This window comes from Dioscorea cayenensis, chromosome 8 (genome assembly GCF_009730915.1).
Source record: "Dioscorea cayenensis subsp. rotundata cultivar TDr96_F1 chromosome 8, TDr96_F1_v2_PseudoChromosome.rev07_lg8_w22 25.fasta, whole genome shotgun sequence".
Classification (NCBI taxonomy): domain Eukaryota; kingdom Viridiplantae; phylum Streptophyta; class Magnoliopsida; order Dioscoreales; family Dioscoreaceae; genus Dioscorea; species Dioscorea cayenensis.
In genome coordinates this window covers 804,703-823,868 of record NC_052478.1, presented here as the reverse complement: position 1 = coordinate 823,868, position 19,166 = coordinate 804,703, and the positions used below count along the sequence as shown (strand labels likewise).

The window sequence follows — 19,166 nt, the reverse complement described above, 5'->3', positions numbered from 1 at the left end:
TCATTAGTTTAGTTTAAATTAATGATTATCTTTAAAAAGTTTGTTTCTAGTTATGGAGTCCAGCCCTTTTAAAAAGGCTCTAGTCATTCAATGTAATTTTAACGAATTTCTAATAAAGTGAAGCACTTTTTGTTTTAAAATCCATCGATCCGGCATCGAGCTATGGCGTAATCACAACAACTGCACAATTAATCCCACTCTTCCTACTCTAGATGGGAAGAACTACAATCGTTGGAGTGTGCGTATGAAGGTGTTGTTTGATTTTTCAAGAAGTTCTTGTCGTTGTTGAAAAATGGAGTTCCTTCCTTGAGAACAATCCAACTCGAAGCTCAAAGATGCACTCTACCGAGAAGCCGTAAAGAAAGATCGAAGGTCTCTATTACATCCATCAAGGAGTTAATGATGAGATTTTTTTGAGAAGATAGTCGCTATGGATATCGCAAAAAGAGGCGTGATATTCTTGCAAAAATCCCTACAGAGGTGTTGAAAGAGTTCGATAAGTGAGACTTCAAACCTTAGAAGGCGCTTGAGTTGCTACGATGGAGAACATGTACATCGTGGGCGTAATATACATCTCGAGTACGTGCCTTGGCAAATAAGATGCGACTCAATGGAGACAAAGTCAAGAGCAAACATTGGTGGAGAAGATCTTATGACAAACTACAACCAGATTTGATCCCATTACTACGCCATCGAGGAGTCAAAAGACCTTTTCCGATATGACTCGCTGATGAGTTGTGGGGCTCTTTGAAGCATATGAACAACGCATCAATGCAAAAGTTCTCGTAAAAACCTCTTGAAAAGGCTTTTTCAAGCTCAACTTTCTATCAAATCGTAACAAGAAAAAGGAAGCTAAAGGAAACAATGATATCAAGTCGGTATAAGAAATATGAACATGGAACAAGAAGTAATTTTGGTGCAAGAGGAAGAGGTAGATATTCCCAAAGAAGCCATGGACGAGGAAGAGGAAGGTATGATAAAAACAACATTAAGTGTTTTGCATGTAATCGATTTGGTCATTATGCAAATGAGTGCAGATTTAACAAAAACAAAAGCTATGCTGAAGTATCTCAAGACAAGAAATCTGGAGAAGTAGTTCAGTTTGCACAAGAAGAGGACTTTGAAGACCATGCACTACTAATGGTTTCAAATGACAAAGAAGATTATAACTTCAACACTTGGTATCTTGACACAGGATGCACCAATCATATGAGTGGTAAAAAAGAGCTTTTTGTGAATTTAGATGAATCAAGACAAAAAGTTGTTAAGTTTGCGTGATAATAGCATCATTCCCCGCATGGGCAGAGGTAGAATCTTGATACAATTGAAGAATGGAGATCATCAATTTATCTCGATGTGTTTTATGTGCCGTGATGAAAAAAACAACCTCACGAGTATGGGACAACTCCTTGAAAAAGGATATCGCATGGAGATGAAGAATGGTCATTTAACCATTCTTGATGAAGTGGCAATGTCATCCTTAATTCGCTTATGTCAAAAATGTAATCGTTTCGCATCGACATAAGAACTGATATATATCACTGCTTTAGTGCTATTATTAAGGATGCATCATGGTTATGGCATCTCAGATTTGGGCATCTGAATTTTAGAAGTTTGAAATTGCTTGCTCAAAAGAACATGGTGAATGGATTGCCTTTACTGGATCATCCTCGAACAATTTTCGTGAAGGATGTATTCTTGAAAGCAGATAGAAATTCCTTTTCAACTAAGAATAATCGGCATGCTTCTCACCCTCTAGAAGTTGTGCATTCGAGATGAAAAGTGGACCCATGAATACACCATCCATTGGTGGAATCGATATTTTTCTTACTTTTTGTTGATGATTACAGTAGGAAAATCTGGGTGTATTTTTAGCAAAAGAAAAAAATCAAGTGTTTGAGTTTTTAAAAAAATTTCAAGCACTCGTTGAAAAGCGTAGTGGGCATTCAATTCGATCTTAAGAACTCGATGGTGGTGGTGAATACATGTCTAATGATTTCACCGAGTATTGTGCAGTAGCATGGAATTGAACATGAAGTCACTATCCGCTATACTCCCTCAACACAACGGAATTGCTGAAAGGAGAAATAGGACAATCATGGACATGGCTAGGAGCATGCTTAAGGCCAAAGGTATGCCTAACTATCTTTGGGTCGATGTCAGCTTTCATGCTCGCTTTATTTATCGAATGTATCACCAACCAAAAAAATTAGAAGATGTTACCCCTCAAGAAGCTTGGAGTGGATTCAAACCAAGTGTCAAACATCTCAAGGTGTTTGGTCTCAATTGCATATGCCCATGTACCAGCAGTAAACAAGAACAAAGCTAGATGACAGAGGAGAGAAGACCGTGTTTGTTGGATACAAGCCCTCGCCATCTTGGTGGATACTGTATTATTTAACCCAATCACAAAGAAATTTCTTGTTAGTAGAGATGTGATCTTTCGACGAAGTCGGATCATGGAATTGGAGTGATCATACTCAAGCTAATTCACAAAAAGATTTCTATCCTTGAAGAAGAAACTACCCTCGCTTGAAGATGTAGAAGTTGTTACAAATGAAGATCAATTTGGAGTTGTAGCTCAAAGATCAAGGAGGAATGTACAACCATCTTCTTGGCTAAGGAACTTTGAGGTAATTCTCGATAATGCTATTGACAATGATGGAGAACTAGTTCACTATGCATTGTTTGCAGATTGTGATCCTATCAAATTTGAAGAAGCTATTAGAAATGAGAAATGGATCAATGCCATGAAGGAAGAAATAAAAGCAATAGAAAAAAATAAAACTTGGGAGCTAACCAATCTACCATATGGAAAGAAAGCAATTGATGTGAAGTGGGTGTTCAAGACAAAAAAATCAAGCCAACCGGTCGATAGAAAGATATAAGGCAAGATTGGTAGCAAAAAGGCTGCGAACAACAGGTCAAGTTGATTATCAAGAGGTATTTTTCCCTGCTAGAATTGAAACAGCTTAAATTAATTGTTGCTCTGGTCGCTCAAAAATAGGTGGAATATCCACCAAATGGATGTCAAGTCGGGCTTTTTCTTAATGGTCCTCTTGAGGAAGAAGTCTCATGTCAAGCAACCAAAGAGGGTTTGTAAAAAGAAGGAAATGCGAAAAAAGTATATAAACTCAAGAAGGCATTATATGGGCTCAAACAAGCCCCAAGAGCATGGAATAAACGGATTGATGATTTCTTTCAAGCTAACGGCCTTCTAAAGTGTCCAAGTGAGCATGCTTTTATATGTGAAAAATTATCGATTCAGTGACATATTATTTGTTTGTCTTTATGTTGACGATATTATCTTTATGGGGAAACAATCAAAATATGATCAAGGAATTCAAGAAAAACTATGATTTCGTAATTTGAGATGACTCGATCTTGGTCATATGTCATATTTTTGGGCTTGAAGTAATTCGTAATAAAAATGGAATTTTCATTCATCAACAAAAAAATATGCAAATGTACATCCCTAAATAAATTTCGGATGCTTGATTGTAATCCCTGCACGCATTCTCGAGAGGTTGGTACCAAATTATTCAAGGAAGGAGAAGACTCAATGATTGATCCAATATACTTTTAAGAGTATTGTTGGTAGTCTCTGTGTTTTTATCACATACTAGACCCGAGTATTTCTTATGGTGTTGGATTAATTAGCAAGTACATGGAGAGACCTAGATAATCTCATTTTCATGTGGCTAAAAGAATTTTACGCTATATCAAAGGCACACTAGATCATGGCTTATTCTATGAATCTTCTAACAAGAATGAGCTTGTGGGATACTCGACAAATGATCAAGGTGATCGGATGATAGGAAAAAGCACCATCGGATATGTGTTCAACTTTTGGCTCTACAAAGAATATCTTGGTCATCTAAGAAACAATCCATTGTGGCTTTATCTACTTGTGAAGCGTAATATGTCGTGCCAGCCTTTCTTGTGCATGTCAAGCAATTTGGTTGAGGAATGTGATGAATCAAATTCGTGTTCCAATTAATAAATCCCCTACAAAAATCTTTAGACAACATTTCAGCAATAAATTTAACCAAACATCCAGGCATTCATGGGAAAAGCAAGCACATTGACATGAGATTTCATTTTCTTAGAGATCAAGTCAACAAAAAAGAGATTGAAGTTTTCTATTGTAAATCGTAGGACCAAAGTTGTCGATATCCTCACTCAAACCTCCAAATTTGATTCATTTGTTAAGCTAAAGAAGAGTTTAGGCATGGCTAGTCTTACTGATTTGGTTTATGGGGGATGTTAGTAATAATCCCAACCGATAAAGCTTATCATTTAGAGATCTTGTGTTATCTTATCTTCATTAGTTTAGTTTAAATTAATGATTATCTTTAAAAGTTTGTTTCTAGTTATGGAGTCCAGCCTTTAAAAGGCCTAGTCATTCAATGTAATTCTTAACGAATTCTCTAATAAAGTGAAGCACTTTTGTTTTAAATCCATCAACCTGGATGTGGATCCCTGTGAGAGAAACAGTGGTTTCACCCTTCCAAGGTTATAGAAAAATTTTTCTAGGAGATTCGTAATCCATCATAATTAGTGCACTTTGTACCTATTTATTTTTTTATAATCCCTTAAACCGGGGTCCTTTATCACCTATTATTAAAAAAAAAAATCCTTTTATCAATTTTTTTAAAATTGTCGTCTATAAAGATACAGGGGAACAGAGAGTAACTTTTACAAGCATTGCAATGCAAGCAGTGGCATGCAAAGCACAAGTTAATACATGAGAATGAGAGCACCACCGTCAATCACCATCATCTACCGCATGCGCAAATGCTCCCTTTTGACTGCCTTGTTTTACGCCTGCAAGATCTCTCTCTATAAGTCCCCTCCTTCATGTAAGAAACAAACAAAAAAAAAATAACAAAAGACAAGTGAAGGACACGAGAGAAAGCATGGAAAATAAAGCGAAAGCAGCAGAGAGCCCGCTTGTCCCTTCCTCGCTACTTCCATGCACTTCCAAGCAAGTGGAGTTCAATGTGCTTCTTTCTTCAATACCTTTCACTCTTTGTCCAGAAAGCAAGCAGCTTTACCTTTATCTTGTATCGATGTAGCAGACAACCATGAAATTTATCTCAAAGATGTAAAAAATGGAGGTGGTGGGCTTTCTCTTGTATATTTGTTGACGGTTCAACAAATATTCAAATGTTTTATCATTTCATATGCCCACGTACATGTTCATGGACTATCATAATGCACGTAAGTAGTTAGTTGCCTTCAGCCTATGATTGGAACGCAGTAATTATATCTGGTTGCCATTGACATGAGATAGAAATGAAGGTGATATGATTAGGGTTGATATATTAAAACAAAAGCTAGAGAGACATATATATATATATATATACACTTGTGAATATCTTGTACGATCCAACAAGTTTCTTTAAACTTAATTAAACTTTTTGACTTAATTAAGGTTTCATTTTTAGATGAATTCAGTAATTTTATGTCCATCAAACTGATTGCAACACAAAAACCTAACAATTCAAACTGTCACACTATATTTATAGTAAAGAGTGCCATTCCTTTAGTTTGACAGGAAAACTATGACTTCTTTTGTGTAAGCTTCCACTAAGCACTCAACACACACACACACACACACACACACACACACACACAAAAAGGGGTCTCTCACTTACTTTACTTCCAAAGAGAGAATTTTACTTATCCACAGTAACTTCACAAGCTTTTACATGCTGAGTACTAGCTAGGAAATGGATTACTTTCTTAGTGATGGAAACCTGGCCGGTCTTGACAGCACAAAAAGATCAAAAAAAGGTTTCCATCTCCATTGATAAGACAGTATGAGCGCTCCTCTATGGCAAGTCTTACTTAAACACTCACAAGGAAAAGTAATCCTTGGCTTCTTGGAATTGAGAGCCTGAGATGTTCATTTCATTGAGATCCCTCCAATAACTCTTCTCAATAAATCAATAGATTGTGTCCAGCGAGAAGACATATCTATCTCATCACAGTCCCATATAGGTGAAGCCTGGAGTGATGGGCTGAAGCTGATTCATTGGTGCTCTGACCAAGCACCCAGTGAGCTTTCATTTTCCTAATCTGACGAGACTGCCCCTCATCTTGTCTTCAAATCACAAGCTGGTCCCGGTGGTCCCTTTAAATGGAGCCCCACCTTCCGAGTTCCGACACGATCTACAATCATAACTAGCCATAACTAGTTCCAACTCCAGAGGGTGAGGAGCGGCAGCCCTCAATTAGCAGCGAGCTGAGGTCATTTTTGTCAAAGCACATTAATTAGTAATTTATTTATCTAAACTAAGCTCTGTTTGCATTTCGCTCATTCATTCAAGTTGTGTTCCCATGGATGACATATGAAATGCTACCTAAACGCCACGCATCCTTCTTTATCAACTCACATCTAATTTATATCCCGAATGGTTAACCACAACAAAAAAACAGCGAGAGAGAAAGAGAGAAAACGAGCTTGGATAGTAAATTAATGCTGCAGAGTCTAGTTGTGCCACAGGCAGGCTACAGCAGTACATGCAGCAGGCAGGCTGTTGCATTGCATCCCCAGGTATGACAGGCATCTCAATGAGCCAGCTCTTATGTCTCTTGGCTCTCGTGTTTCTTTTTATCTCTGAACATGAGAAAAAGCCAAGCTAATATATGGGACATGGACATGCATGCATGAGTAAAGAAAGGAGTCTTTTAATTACAAGTTACAAGCCTTCTCTTTAGAGCAGCAGACATCATATAATATCATATCATAACAAATTATATATCCCTTAAATGGCTACGACCATTCACTCCTCATTCCTCTTTTAAGCTTTCTTTCCTTTGCATGTCATTCCTGAGTAATGGAGTTCGACCTGGAGAACCCGCTCACCAGCTCCGATTCGGAACTAGACTCTGTGTCGGCCCTCTTCTCCGCTGAGTCGGATCACATGAGCTCACTCACCACAGCACTCGACCTTCACTCCCGCCGCCAAGCCATCTCTCTTATCCTCCAGGTCCAGGTAATATAAATAACAATGATATATAATACTAATAAAAACAATGAGTTGATAAAATAATAATGAATTGACTGAGAGAGCTGGAGCTGGAGTCATCTCAGGCGCAGTGCGCGTGCAATGTGGACCCTTTCATGGCCTATCTTGCAATCAACTACGTCGACCGGTACCTCGCTCGCCATGAAATCCCGGTAAAGCAAAACTCAGTGTCGTAACTCGGTTCGACCTCGGTGGTTTTTTTGGCTCTAACTCGGTCTGGCTGTGTTGCAGAGAGAAAAGCCCTTGGGCCGCATGGTCCCTCGCAGCTTCCTCGCTATCGCTCGCTTCCAAAATGAAGAAATCCGAGTTCTCATTTCCTGATTTCCAGGTAAGTACACTTGCGACCCAATTTCCTCATTCCCCTCCAGCTTCGATGGGTTTTCCGATGATGTTTTCCCTGGAATAGATGGAAGAGGGGTTCATTTTCGATGAGCAAACGATTCATCGGATGGAGCTCTTGGTCCTCGGAGCTCTCGATTGGCGGGTGCGATCCATTACGCCGTTCTCTTTCCTTCGATTCTTTCTATCCTTGTTTTCCCCAGCGCATCCCCCGCTGATCCACGCCCTCAAAGACAGAGCTTTGCGCATTCTCCTCAAAGCCCAGATTGGTACCAGTTTCTCTACTTTAATTAGAACCCTAGCCTAAAAAGATTTGAATTTTAACTTCTTGACAAAATCTGTGATTTTCTTGTGCCGGATGTTGAGTATATAGAGATTAAGATGCTGGAGTTCAAGCCATCACTGATTGCCGCCTCAGCGCTTATCTCCGCAGCCGGCGAGCTCTTTCCTATCCAATCACCGGCCTTCAGCACCGCCATCTTCTCCTCTGATTTCGTAAATCAAGTACCTTTTTTTTTCTAATTATTTAAATCTTTTTTTTTTTTCTCTCTCTCTTCAGTTTTATATTGTTTCATACAACGTAATTATGTATTTTATTTATTTATTTATTTATTTTTGGGAAGGAGAAACTCAAAGACTGCTGCCTCGTGATGAGGGAGATGCTGGCGATGATGACGATGGACGGCTGTGATCGGGCTCTCAAGATGGTATCCAGCTGCAGTACCCCTGCCACCGTGCTTGGCGGGGCCTGCCCAAGCTCCGACAGCGAAAGGACCGTCGGATCCTCAATGAACGGCCGGGATGTGTATAAGGATCCAATTGAGGAAACCCCACCACCTTCCAGCTTTTTCTGCCCTTAGATTAATCAAGAGTATCTATATTTTATAGAAATTTTAAATATATATTTAAGAAAATAAGAAAAAAAAAAAGTTTTCCATATTTTTGGGCCTTTTCCTTTCAACGTTGTTATGATGAACAAAAGCATGGTAAGTAGAGAAAAAGAAAAAATTAGTTTTGAGCCTTTGGCCGTTAATTTCATGAAAAAGTGATGGTTAAGGAATCTGAAACGTTGAACTGATGCCACCTGGCTTAACGGATAAGGTTCTTGCCTCTTGCTGGCCGGGTTACGTATTTCTTCATGCATGCATGCACGTATTCGTCTACGTATTGATACGAAGAATTAGTGGAGAACATATTGATACGAGGATATATAGTCAATATATAAAAAGAAGATCATGTATAAGTGGATAGGTGGAATCTAGGCAGAAAGATCAGAAGGTTGTGCATGTATTACCATATGCTGGTAAGATGATAAGACATTTCAAATTCCATGTAGCAGCAAATCAGAAGTTTGAAAGACATGCACATGCTTGCAGATCTCGCTCACAAAAGGTTAAGTTGATTAGAAAGTAGAAAAGCAGTTTTATTTTGGAGACGTTTGACCTGAAAGGTCGGAGGAGTAGGTGGGAAGAGATTTTAGAAAGTTAAGTACGGCCTGATTCCCTAAACAAAGCTAGCGAACGTGAAGTCTCTTCTCTAGTGTCAATCATGACAAGACTTGCAGGGGCCCTCTGCAGCCTTCTTTATGGAAGCATCATACAGAGGAGACCAATCTGTTGTTCATGGTTCCCAACAGACCCACACACACATCCTTAGACTTATTGAAATATTAATTGGATGCATGTCCTCTTCTTGTCTTTTTCTTTTCCCATGGTGTCTATACCAAGCCCGTCAAACTTTTGCTTTACATGTTTCCTTGTTGAATATTACCATTTACCAATCACATTGAGCTCAAGTTTATATATATATATATATATATATATAAACACAAAAGACCTCGTTTGGTCATTCAGTTGCTCATCTATAAATAAGTAAAATACAACAATGGAGGGGCGAACGAGTCTTCTCCGGGACCTCTGGAGGTCGTCGACCGGGGACGCGAACGGAGGGGCGAATGTGTGCTTACCTGTTGGCGAGGTAAGTGGTGGGGTCGCTGTTGATAGGGTGAGCTCGCGGATTTTGAAGGATCTACGCCAGCAGTCTGAGGCTTCATATGCGCAGGTGGTTAGTTCTCCTTCTTCGGGGGATGATGTAGCTGGTAGACCAAGCTTGTCCAAGCTCCAACGGAGCGCGTGCGATGTTGCGACCCACCGTGAGGTCGAAGCTTGTGGGATCGGGCGGCCGCTGCCGAAAGGAGGCCACCGCGGCACTGTTGCGATTTCTCATGTTATCGCGGAATGTAGACACCAAGTGGTGTGCCTCGCTGCTCTGGGGGTGGGACATATGGCGGCAAGTTGTAAGGTGGAGATGAAGCGTAGCCCACCTCGTAAACGACTTCATGTGCGATCCAAGTGGCCGTTGACGGGCCTCTCCGCCTGGTCGTGCAAAGTCACAGCGTTTACACGCGGACTCTTCACGCCGGGAGTGTTACCTACACCTGCTAGTGGCTCTCTTCCCGCCTTTGCCGAGGTTGCTTCAACACGTGAGGAACTGGAGAAGGTGGCTATCCTCTCTATTGTGGATGGTGCTGTGAACGAGTCGAGTGTTATGGATGTTGTGCCGGCGGTCCTCAACATACAACCGGGCCGGGTCCAATTACTCCATTGAATGAATGCGATTGCGGTGCCATCAAGAGTCGAGCGGAGGTGAAGGAGATCCGTAAAATGGGGACTTTCAAGGCATCAACGAAGGACCCTGAGTATGCAGACTTCACGCTTTGGCTCCTTGGTCGGCTGAGCTGGGAGCTGAGGGTAGAGCATCAGGGAATGGCCAATGGTTACATATTTGGAACCTTCCCCTGCACGGTTGGTCCTGGGGTATCATCTCGGCGGTCGCAGACCCAACCGGGAGCTTTGTTGCGATATCGCAGCGGCGACTTCACACAAACGCTTTTATTTTCGATCCGGTGGGATGTCGCGGTCGGGTATCTCTCATCACTGGAGATCGAGGTAAGTCTAGGTATGCGGAGGTATGTGGTTGTTGTTACAGGTGATAGATGTTCGCTGCCGGTCTTCAATCGGGAACTGGGACGTTATGTGGTGACGGAAGCGGAGGCGAACTCGGACCCGGATGGGGTGCAACGTGTTGTTCATGGGCCGTCACGCGAAGATAAGGGAAAAAAATATTTTTGTCCCTAAGGGGAAGCCGCCTCCCGCTCGGTGACGGAGATGAGATCCGGGAGGTCACAGTGGACTGCCCTGGACGGCGGGGGTCCCTACCGTGAAGGTGGTTGCTGAGACCTTGAAGAAGGCATCGGAGAGGGTTGAGCACGGCTCCCATCCGAGTGTCGATAAGATCCCGGAGGTGGTGGTGGAGCTTAGCTCCCACTCCGGCAGCGTGACGGGCAAACCGAAGATGCTCGTGTGAGACCGGGGATCCAGCTGGTTTATCCGTCGTCAGCCGCGAGACCGATGGTCCGCCTCGGGCCTCGGCCTCCCGAACGAGAAGTGACAACTCAAGGGGTCGTGGCCCAAGACATGGACGTGTCGAGTTTTGGTGCGAGAAACATCAGCAGACGAAGCTTGCTCGAGATTTGCCAAGTTGCGATCTCAGGACGTCCGAGGTCGGAGATCCTAAGGTGGAAGCTTCGAAGGCCTTGGAACGGTCCAGGTTTCGCAACGTTGCTGCATCAGCACGTGCTGGGATCTCTGATCCTCTGAACGAGGAGGTCGTCTTGGGCCCAAGACTTGGCTTTGTCGGGGAAGACGGTTATCTGGATCCATTGCTTATTTGCGAAGTGCATCAGTTGGGTGATCTGTCTTCGGGCCGCAAGATTGGGTCTGCTGCGCAGGATCGGGCCCATCTCATTCCTGTGATTGAAGAGGTGGTTGCTCCTCCAGTGAAGTGTTCTGTGCTGAGCCCGGCCCAGGATGATGGGCCTAATTTGAAGACGGGCTCTTGTGATGAGTCTGGGCCTGTTTTGGCGATGCCCAGTGGACCGATGGAGTGTTTCGCAAACCAGGTGGCAGGGGAATTTTTTATTGTTGGTTCTAAGGAGTTTTTGAATACACACCCACCTGCACTTGATATGGTCCCTCCTGAGGGCTTTCATTGGAAATTCCTCGCTGGGTATTGGGCTTTAATTCCTCAGAACGTGTCGGTGGACCATGAAGAGGAAGGAAATGGTGTTTGCCAAAAAAGCCAAAGGGAGACGACGTCAATCCCGGTGGTTCATTCCTCTCCCGAGATTCTCTCGGACTCGGATGAGTCTATGTCGGACTTTGAAAGGAATTTGAGAGTCTTGCTTCCAGATCTTGGCTCGGGTGAAGCTGTGCCTGCGGAAGACCATCCCCAAGGCACCAGAAGAAGTGAGAGACCAAAAAAACCCTCCTCTCGATTTAATGAAGAAGCGGGATTCGTGGCGGAGCCACCCAGATCTTCGAAAAAGAAGGTGCTTAACAGCGACGACATGGGAGGTATGCCGTCCAAACCGCTTTTGATTAATGATTGGTCTGATGCACAATTGATAAAATTTTGCAATGCTTGTGGCATTAATTTCACTGATGCGATGCATGACTGTATTAATCATATTCGCTCTCTTGAATTGAAGCGTTGCTCTCATGAGCAGGCGGAGACCTCTTCTGAGGTCTGCGAGAACTAATGGTTTTTTAATGAATATTGTCAATTGGAATGTGCGAGGTTTAGGGAGACCGGCTAAGCGGTTTCTTGTTAAAGACTTTTTGAATTTACATTTTGCGGATATCTGTTGCCTGCAAGAATCAAAATTGGAGGTGATCTCTAATGAGATGTGGAGAGAAATCGGGGGGAAGAATTTTGACCAATTTGAGTATGTGCCTGCGAGGGGCTCCGCAGAGGGAATTATTATTGGGTGGAATGGTAGTTTATTTAAGGGGCAACCAGTCAAGATGGGCGTCTTTAGCTTGACCATGGAGTTTCTTTCCTTGAAGGAGAACTTTGTGTGGCGGTGCACAGCTGTGTATGGCCCGAACGCAAGGTCGTTAAAAACCCCGCCTTCGGGAGGAGCTTCGTAGTTCTAGGTGTGTTCCTACTATTCCTTGGATTGTCTGTGGGGACTTCAACGTTATTTTCTCCATGGAGGACAAACTTGGTGGGGAACGAAATCTGGGAGACATTAGGAAGGCTAACGACTTCCTGCAGGCGATGTCGCTTTTAGAGCCACCTATGATGGGGCGACGGTTCACTTGGACAAATGGTCAATCGGATCCGATTTGGGTGAAACTTGATAGATTTCTCATTAGCTCTGAGTGGACGATGATCTTTCCAAAAATTATCCAAAACTGTCTACCAAGAGTGGGGTCGGATCATGTCCCTATCCGCCTTGAGATGGGCAAGATCGTAACCAATCCACGTCCTTTCAGATTTGAGCTTGCGTGGACTACTACGGAGGGGTTCCAGGAGCTTATCTCACAGTGGTGGAATTCGACGACCCCCGTGGGTTGCGGGGCTTTTATCATGGCCAAAAAGGTGGCCTCTTTGCGGGAACAACTCCGACATTGGGCTAAATTTTCATTTGGGTCGATCAAATTAAAGAAGTTGGAGTTGTTACAAGAGATCGATAAGTTAGATGTGATGAAGGAATCTCGGTGTCTCACTCCCCAGGAGGTACATCAGGAGCACACTCTGAGAGAGAAACTTGGGGACAGCCTTAAGCAAGAAGAACTATACTGGAAGCAGAGGTCCAGACTTAACTGGCTGAAGGAGGGGGATGAGAATACCAAATTCTTTCACGCAACGGCGAATGGCCGCAAAAATAGAAACTTCATTAATTCCTTACGACTTGTTGGTCGGGAGATCTCTCAGCCCCGTGAGATTGGCAAGCTATTTGTAGATATGTTTCATCAGCAATTTGGATCTGGGAGGACTTCGAGATACAAGATTGACCTCCACACTCTTCTGGAGCACAAGAGACAGGTGGACCTGGCGGCTCTTGAGGTCCCTTTCACTATTGAGGAAGTGAGATTGGCCGTCTTTGAGTTGGGTGGTGACAAGGCTCCTGGGCCTGATGGTTTCCCTATCCATTTTTTTAAGCAGTTCTGGAATACTATCAAAATGGATCTTTTCCATCTCTGTGCGGATTTTTACGATGGGAGGGCGAACCTTGAAAGGATCAACTGGGCCAACATTGTCCTCATCCCCAAAGTCGCTTCTCCTGAGGGGCCTGGTGATTTTCGCCCCATCAGCCTTATCAACTCTACTCTCAAAATTTTATCTAAACTGCTGGCGTCTCGGCTTAGCAAGGTGATGAACTCCCTTGTGGATGCGGAACAATCGGCTTTCCTTAAAGGTAGATGTATTTTGGAGAACGTTGCAATGGCGGAAGAATTGATCTTTAGCATTAACAACAGAAGACTTCCTGGGCACATCCTTAAAGTGGACTTTGCGAAAGCTTTTGATCATGTTGACTGGGACTTCTTGATTGACTTGCTTAAGGCAAGGGGCTTTGGTGATCGTTGGATTGGCTGGATCAAATGCATTCTCTCTTCGTCGAAAGCTAATGTCCTGATCAACGGTGCACCCAACGGGTATATTCGTTATAAGCGTGGCCTGCGACAAGGCGACCCATTATCGCCATTTCTTTTCATCCTGGTCACCGATGTGCTTAGTGCAATGTTCTCTCACGCCTTGAGGTCCAAGATTTTGGTGGGCGTCCCACTTGGGGATTTCGGGAATCGATGTAACCTTCATTATGCGGATGATTTGCTCATTCTAACGACGGGTGGGTTGGAGGATCTGAGAATTGTTAAACTTATTCTGCTCATTTTCGAAGGGTTGTCAGGCCTTGCAACCAATTTTTCCAAAACTTGCTTATTCTCGAGCAAATGGGGTGACCTTCCGACTAAGGAAGCTGCTGATACCATGAACTGCCTTACGAGACAGCTACCCGTTACTTATCTGGGTATTCCAATTCTTTGGGCGTGAGACCTAGACGTCAGGATTGGGATGGGATTATTCTTAAAGTGAGCAAAAGGCTGGCTTCCTGGAAAGGCAGATACCTCTCGTTACGGGGTCGTCTTACGATGGTGAACTCGTCCCTCTCGGCTCTGCCGACTTACTGGATGTCTATTTTCCGTCTCCCTGCTTGGGTTATCAAAAAGATTGACCAAATCAGAAGAGATTTCCTGTGGACGGGCCCTGATATTGACAAAACCCAGGCATGTGACTGGTGAGCTGGAAGAGTCTGCGTGTACCGCGGATTATGGTGGGTGGGGAATTTTAGATCTCCACGCTTTTAATCAGGCTTTGTTAGGCAAGTGGTGGTGGAAATTTGTGACCCAAGAAAATTGGTACCTTTCGGATGTGATTCGCTTTTAATTATTCTTTGTCGCGGTGGGATCTTTTTTTCCCTAGACGGAGGGGCCGATTGTCGTTCTTTTTGGAAAAGGGGTAATCACTGCACTCGCTCTTCCGGCTTGTTTATCCTTTGATATCCGTGTTGGTCAGGAGACATCCTTTTGGAAGGATGCCTGGTTAGTTGGTATGGCGCCTATGTATATCTGGCCAGAGCTGTTCTGCAGCTCTTCCCACCAGAATGCTTCTATCTTTGACCTTACCCACTTGCTGACGCTGGCGCCATTTCCAGAGTTTCCGGGAGTTCAACTATTGGGGGAGAAGCTGAGGAACAGAGGGGAAGGCGATAGGGACCTTAAGTCTTGGAAGCTCACTGGGAATGGGGTTTTCTCAGTGAAGTCGTTATACAACTTTCTGTTGGATGGGGGGTTACGTTGTTCGGTGGCTCGCTTCTTCTGGAAAAGTAGATGTCCGAAAAAGATTAACCTTTTCAATTGGTTAGTCTGGAAGAACCGTATTCCCTCTCTGGAAAACCTTGAGAAGCGGAGGTGTAACAGGTTGCCAACGGCAACTTGTGTTCTCTGCCATAGGGCTATCGAATCGGTGGATCATCTTTTCTTACGCTGCCGCCTGTGTTCGTCCCATTTGGGTTTACTTTGGAAGATTGCTGCAATTCCCTGAACCACCCGACTTGATGACCATGCTTTGGGACTCTTGGAGGTGGTCTCTGCGAGCAGCCCGGAGGGGCATTTGTGATCTGGTGGTGAAAGCAATTGTGTGGAATGTCTGGCTTACTAGAAATGATTGTGTTTTTAATGCCAATGTTTTGACAGCTCATGCTATTATTATAAAAATTAATCGAATGCTATTACTTTGGTTTTCCCTCGGACATGGACGATGGGTCAAGGTCGTTTGGAGGAACCTTTGAGGTGTATTCGTCGCAGCTTAGAGTTCTTGGGTCCGAGGGCTGTGGAGTTCAGTGAGGGTGATCAGCTCGGTGGCGAGGAGTAGCTCTTGTTTCCTTTTGGGTTAGGAGGAGACCCGTTGTTCCTCCATTTCGTCCTGCTTTGTTTCCACACTTTAGTGGATGGTTTGTTGTCACTTCTGCTTTTTTCTTTTAATATATGTTGTTCATCCACTTTTTTTCAAAAAGTTGCTCATCTTAATTATGTAGGAAGAAATTCTTCAGAGAATGTCCGACAAGGTCTTTAATTGGCATGAAACCAAACATTGTCTGTGAGATCACATGTTTTGATAGACAGAAAGGAACAAAAGGGAAAGAACAAAAACACGAATATTGTCATGTTACTTTCATCTATATATGAGAGATGATCAATAGTGATGATGTGAATTTAGGACCAGCCAAGGTTCTTATATATCCTTCAGATGTTCTGTTCAGGATAAAACTGAGATGAACTGATACTTGCATAGAGCTCCCAGGCTGCAGCAGACAGCAAAACATTGGTGCCCATTATACATTCATCTCATTGATCACAACATTGATCACTTTCTATATAGAGCATTGATTTGACAGTGAGTAAATTAGTTGGCGCATAATTACTGATCACTGTCATATAGTTAATCTCATGGATTTATATCACTGAAAACCAAAGTAACTTTGTAGGCTCCTTTATTATCCCATACGGTGAATAGATTTAACCTAGAATGGTTCAAAGCTCCCTCAAAGGTCCGTTTCTCAATTTGAATCTTCCTTGCTCCAAGGATTCGGATCATAAAATATAGCAGAGACTTCTAAAGATTTAATTACGTCAATGTTTGGCTGTATTGCATAAAAGAAACTTGATTGAATGATAAGCATCAAACATTAATCTAGGCTTTGCTGAATTATGCTACGGAATGTAAATTAAACCAGTTTGTTTTCATTTAAAGTCCTTTTGATAAATTTCTAAGTTCTAACATATTACTTGAAATGCATAGTCTCGTGGTGGTTCAACAACCAAAGCTTAATATATGTTGGAATAATCTGTATTTATTCTTCATTTTAAAATCAGCTTTGCATCAAGAAGCAAATCTCTATTTCATTTTTGGAACAATATGCGGACAAACCACATGTCAAGGACATGTATAGGCATAAACTTAATCTCTCAACAAATGTATGCCCTTTCACTTTGCGTAAGCTGAGATTCGAACTCACTTCGTCAACAAGCCACAAATACCCTACATAAGAAATCCGGTTCCAATCGACAAAGAGGTCATTGGCTAGTCTTTATTTTACTGATTTCACTTTTCAATCTTAGTTACTTCTCTAAAAACATATTTGAGACCGACATGCAAACCATTATGTAGTAAATAAACTTAACGATGAAAATATCAGGTATGCCTTAAAAAAAAAAATTCTATTATCAAATTATACAATTTAAAAGGTTGTTGAGTTATATATATATATATATACACATATATTAACCATGGGACTATAAATGAACTAATGCATTAATTAAAAATTCAAATGCTTAGCTTGTTTATATCACTCGTCTGGCTCAATTTTTTTAAGCTTGTAATGTAAAAAAATTCCAAGCTCGAACACCAACAAGCTGGGCTCTGGTTAAGTCTTGTGAGCAACTGATAATTTATAATATCATTTTTTTTTTTTTTGAATAAAGTGGATAAACCACAAATTTATTAGAAAAGATAGAAGGTTAATTTATAATATCATTAAAGGCTCTTTTATGATAATTATTAAGAGGCTTGTTTATAGTTATTATTAACAAGGTCATTTATAATTAATTTCATCATTAGTAGAATTGTTTATAGTAACATTAATAAACTAATTTATATAAAACATTTATAGAATTGTTTATAATAATTTTAACATAGTTTATTTATGGAGTCATTTAGAATAACATTGGTTTAGTATAAGTTTAAGTAAAAGATATGATTAACTTATAAATTTCATTTTAAAAACAATATATATTTTTAATAATAATACAATGAATTATTTATGAAAAATGACCGAACTTTGATGTTGAGCTAATAAACTGAGCCTAAGTTTAGAATGCCATGAAGCTTGAAGTAGGTTCAAGTTCGGCTCAGTTAAAGTAAGCTCGAGCTTACTAGGGCTTGGCTTAATTAAAGTAGGCTCAAATTTCGTTTGTGGTCGTTTAAAATAATGGTGAGCCAAGTTTGAATATGGCCAAACTCAAATGGGTGCATTTATATAATTTTAATTAACTAATTAGACAAATGGGAACACAAAACTTGTAAGTAAAGGATAAATTATGATTTACATAAGAAAAGAACGAGTGCAAGCTAGGTTCAGCATTAGGGCGGAATAAGATTAAATAATCAGCGCAATGAGAAAACAAAAACGACACTCTAACCAACATAATTGTTTAAGAAATTGAATAATAAAATGAGGAAACAAGGGGGAAATGGAAAAGGCTCATAGGAGGCAACCACCAGTAGGGATCATTTATACATGGCAACACACAAAAGCAAGTGACAAATGTCAAGTTTTTCAGCCGAATCCATGTTCATGTTTGAATTCAAGTCCAAACTAAAAGAATTGTTGATAGAGTATAAAGAGACTATATTTATGTTTAATAATAAACCTAGAGGGTTCCAATTAACTGGTTCCTTTCTGTTGTCTCGGTCCCCTTTCATGGAGGAGGTAGAAGTGAAGACTTTTATGGATCAAAGGCAAATGCAGGAGGAGGTGATTGAAGACTCTAAAAGATGGCGTCTTACTAGGAATGGGGTGTTCACAGTGAAATCATTTTACTCATTCCTGAATGATGGTGGACTTCGGTGCCCGTTGGCAAAAGTTTTCTGGAAAAGTCATTGCCCGAAGAAAATAAACATTTTTAATTGGCTTGCTTGGAAGAACAGGATTCTAACCTTGGAGAACTTAGAGATCAGAAGATGTAACCGTCTACCGACGGCGACCTGTGTCTTGTGCAATGCGGCGACGGAGACGGTGGATCATCTCTTCTTGCATTGCCCGTTGGCAAAGCAGGTGTGGAGATACTTCAATAGCTTGCTCGGTCTCCCGGATCTGCCAGATTGCCTTCATTTGGTTTGGGGGACTTGGAGATTATCTATCAGACCAACCTGTAGAGAGTTAGGGGTTCTAGTGGTGAAAGCGATTGTGTGGAATCTTTGGCTTGCTAGGAATGACTGCATGTTTAATGATATTATGATGTCTGCTCATGCTCTAATTGTGAAGATTGATCGCATATTATTATCCTGGCTTTCTGCAGTTAGTGACAGATCGAGAGCAAAGATGGAGGAGCATGCTACTACCATCAGGCGCAGTTTGGAGTTCTTGAGCTCGACGGGGGAGAAGCAGATTGTAGCATCCATTCCGGATGCAGGGTTATCATCGCATACTGAGTAGTCGGCGGTGTATTTAGGGGAAGGTTGAGGCGGTTATTTGCCTCGTTTTGTGCTTTTGTGGGTTGTATCTGTTTGTTCCACTTCTTGTGGTTGAAATTTGTATGACGTTTCTTTTTAATTTAAGTGGTTTATCCACCTTTAAAAAAAAATAATAATAAAAATAAAAAT

At 41.8% G+C, this 19,166-nt stretch overlaps 2 protein-coding genes across 2 annotated transcripts; both read left to right on the top strand.

Annotated features, from left to right (window-relative positions):
* Positions 1 to 6,309: 6,309 nt before the first annotated feature.
* LOC120266778 (cyclin-D6-1-like) lies at positions 6,310 to 7,274 on the top strand (the record flags this gene model as incomplete). The annotated part of the gene is made up of 4 exons (XM_039274438.1): positions 6,310 to 6,562; positions 6,844 to 7,004; positions 7,103 to 7,189; positions 7,269 to 7,274. Coding segments are annotated over exons 1-4 (288 nt in total), but the record flags the coding sequence as incomplete, so codon positions are not given.
* Positions 7,275 to 7,302: 28 nt separating this feature from the next.
* On the top strand, positions 7,303 to 8,284 carry LOC120266695 (cyclin-D6-1-like). Its single transcript, XM_039274338.1, has 4 exons — positions 7,303 to 7,365; positions 7,444 to 7,645; positions 7,750 to 7,871; positions 8,000 to 8,284. The coding sequence occupies exons 1-4, from the start codon at positions 7,330 to 7,332 to the stop codon at positions 8,234 to 8,236; spliced, it is 597 nt and encodes a 198-aa protein (XP_039130272.1). The 5' UTR covers positions 7,303 to 7,329; the 3' UTR covers positions 8,237 to 8,284.
* Positions 8,285 to 19,166: the final 10,882 nt, after the last annotated feature.